The following is a 2,929-nucleotide window of genomic DNA, read 5'->3' on the forward strand; positions in this document are numbered from 1 at the left end:
GCCATCACTCCTGTTGGCACCTTTCCCCGGCTTGGTGGCCTCCAGCAGCACATGGGGAGGGCACAGCTCCGGAAAACTCATGGAGCCAGGCAGTGGCTGAACCTTCAATAAAAACAGACCCGGGGGATGTTTGTGGAGGCTGAGGTGGAACCAGCTGAGCCCGCGGGTGGCTTTGGCTCTTCCTGCAGCCCCAGGGGCACACGCTGCACCCCCTCGCTGCAGAAACCTCCTCCTCCAAGCCATGATTCCCAAGCCCCTCTCCCTAGGAATCCACTCCTCACAGCTTGCTCCCTTCAAAGAGCTCATCCCTGAGACCCATTTGCCAAATGCCACCGCCCAAAACCCACAGGCCAGAATTCTGCTCCCAAAAAACCCACCCCTAGCCCCACTCCCCAGACCCCTCCAAACTGCTCCCTCAGGAATCCGCTCCCTCAGACCCAACTCACAACATCTTCTTTTCCCAAATTTGCCCATCAAACCCCAATCCTCCAACCCCCCTTTCTCCACAACCCGCTCACAAAATCCTCCTCACCCAATCCTGCTCCTTAGAACCCCCATCCCCCCAAGCCCCCTATCTCCGTAACCTGCTCCCCCAAGCCCTCTTCCCCACAACCCGCTCCCCAGAAACTCCCTTACCCCTCTTCCTCCCTCGCCCCCTCCCTCCCCAAAGCCCCTTCCCTACTCCAGCCCCCCCCAGCACCGCCCCACCCCACAGCACCCTCTCCCCTCCTCCTCCGCCCACCCCCGGACTCCGCTCCCCGCCGGGGCGGAGCGGCGGGGCGGAGCGGAGCGGGAGGGGAGCGCGGATCCTCCGCCGGCGCGGAACAGCATCGCGGAGCAGCATCGCGGAGCAGCATCGCGGAGCAGCATCGCGGAGCTGCTGGGGGGACGGCTCCGGCACGGCCCCCGCCTGCATGCGGCGGCGGCGGCGGCGGCTGCGGGGCGGCCGGGCGGGATGAACGGCTCGGAGGCGACGGGCGGTGGGAGCGGGACGGGGACGGCGGAGGGGCTGCTGGCGGGGGCCCTGGAGCTGGAGCGGGCCCTGAGCTGCTGCACCCCCGCCTCCGTGGTCACCGACGGCGGGGAGGCTGCGGGGGACGAGCGGAGCCTGTACATCATGCGGGTGGTGCAGATCGCCGTCATGTGCGTCCTGGCCCTCACCGTCGTTTTCGGCATCTTCTTCTTGGGCTGCAACCTCCTCATCAAGTCCGAAGGGATGATTAACTTTCTGGTGAAGGAGCGGCGGCCGTCCAAGGAGGTGGAGGCGGTGGTGGTGGGACCCTACTGACCGCCCCGACGGCCCGACGCCGCGGGATGCCGCCGGGCCTGCCCGCCCCCCGCGCTGCCCGCACCGCGGCCCTTCCTCCTCTGGACAGACTGGGCTCTTATCTCCTTAAAAACAACAGCCAACGAACCCTGAGATCCCCGGTGAGACCTGCGGGGGCGTCCGGTGTTGTGCGGTCCCCCCCCAACAAGCCCCCGCCAGCCGCCCGTCCCGACCCGCGGGCTGCCGAAGTAAAAACGTGCTCTGATGGCAACAGGTCTGGGGTTTCTTCTTTCCTTCGCGGTCAGAAATGCCTCCCCTTTCCCGTCCCGGGGTGCCGCGGAGGGGAGCGGGGATGGGCGGCCGGGCTTCCCCGCCGCGAATCCGCCGAGCCGGGGCCGCAGCAGCCGCCCCGGGGCCCGTCCTGGCAGGTTTTTGCCTCCTAGCTGTGCTAAAACTTGCATTTTAGACCGCTTGCCGAGCCCCTCCCGGTTGCACAAGGCTGGGAGAAAGCGGTACCAGGCTCCCTGTGCGGGCGGGATGTGCCCAGGGGACACGCAGGGACCCTTCTTCCCCCCAGGATTCCGGCTTTACCCAGGGAAATAACCCTGCACGTCCCGTTTGTACTCCCCTCGGTCGGGTTTGACTCTAGAAAACCACTATCCGTACTTTTTCTTAACCCACCTGGAAGCCTCACCAACAGGTGACTCCCTAAGGGAGGGAGAAATTTCGGCTGGCGTGGGATTCTGTTTGTTTTCCTTCATCCATTTCCGTTAGAGGGATAACACAGCATCTTTCTATGACGGGTTTGTGTAGCTATTTATCATGTCCCTGGGGGCTCGGACTGATTGCTGGTGATAAATCAATACATCTACATTTGGAGCAGTGGAACTGGCATCAGCACTTGCCAGGGACCACAGCAGCAGGCTGAGGGCAAAAAGGCTCAAGCAACCTGCCTGTGAGGAAGTATCTCTCATGAGACCTGAAGTCCTGCAGGAAGACTATTAACTGTCAATAATTTTTAATGCTGATAAGAACCAGGAAGATTTCTGGAGCAGCCACGCAAACTTCAGGCTGCTCAGTTTTCCCTCCGTTTATCTCTGAGCTGGTGTGAAAATGGCCAAGCCACCAAATTATTTCAAATGTCTTCAAGGAGATGTTACAAAAAGTTCCCATTTTGATAGAGAAGGTGAGACTCAGTGTTTAGAAAACACACCTAAGCTAGGAGGGGATGAAATGAAGCTGGAGCCTGAGATAGCCATTGGACTGCAAACAAACTCTTGGGAGAAAATGAGGCAAAACAGAGTATCTCAGTGTGGTACGGTTCCCTAAGAGGAGCAGAAATCCCCAGCCATAGACTCACTCATTTACAGCTTCATTTAGGGGAAAGACAAAGAACAGATCTGCCTGTTTTCTGGGAAACAAATATGCCATGGACTTTGTCATTACATCCAAATAAATGTTACTAAGCAAAACTCTCCTCCTTTCTTTACCCATTAGCCCTGTAGGAAGATATTACAGATAAAGCAGGATTTTAAGGCAATAGAGTAAGAAGGAAAACTCCTAATACAGCTGTTTCAGTCATTACAAAGCATTCCCAACTTTTTTATGTGCATCACTCCATGCTGTTGCAGAGAACACAATCATCCCCATAATCAGACTTGC

General features: G+C 58.7%; 1 protein-coding gene across 1 annotated transcript; it reads left to right on the plus strand.

Annotated features, from left to right (window-relative positions):
- Positions 1-955: 955 nt before the first annotated feature.
- RPRM (reprimo, TP53 dependent G2 arrest mediator homolog) lies at positions 956-1,288 on the plus strand. Its single transcript, XM_051623559.1, has one exon. It carries the CDS (start codon positions 956-958, stop codon positions 1,286-1,288), a length of 333 nt encoding a protein of 110 aa, XP_051479519.1.
- The last annotated feature ends 1,641 nt before the right edge of the window (positions 1,289-2,929 follow it).

The sequence above is a fragment of the Apus apus genome, chromosome 6, assembly GCF_020740795.1.
Source record: "Apus apus isolate bApuApu2 chromosome 6, bApuApu2.pri.cur, whole genome shotgun sequence".
Taxonomy (NCBI): domain Eukaryota; kingdom Metazoa; phylum Chordata; class Aves; order Apodiformes; family Apodidae; genus Apus; species Apus apus.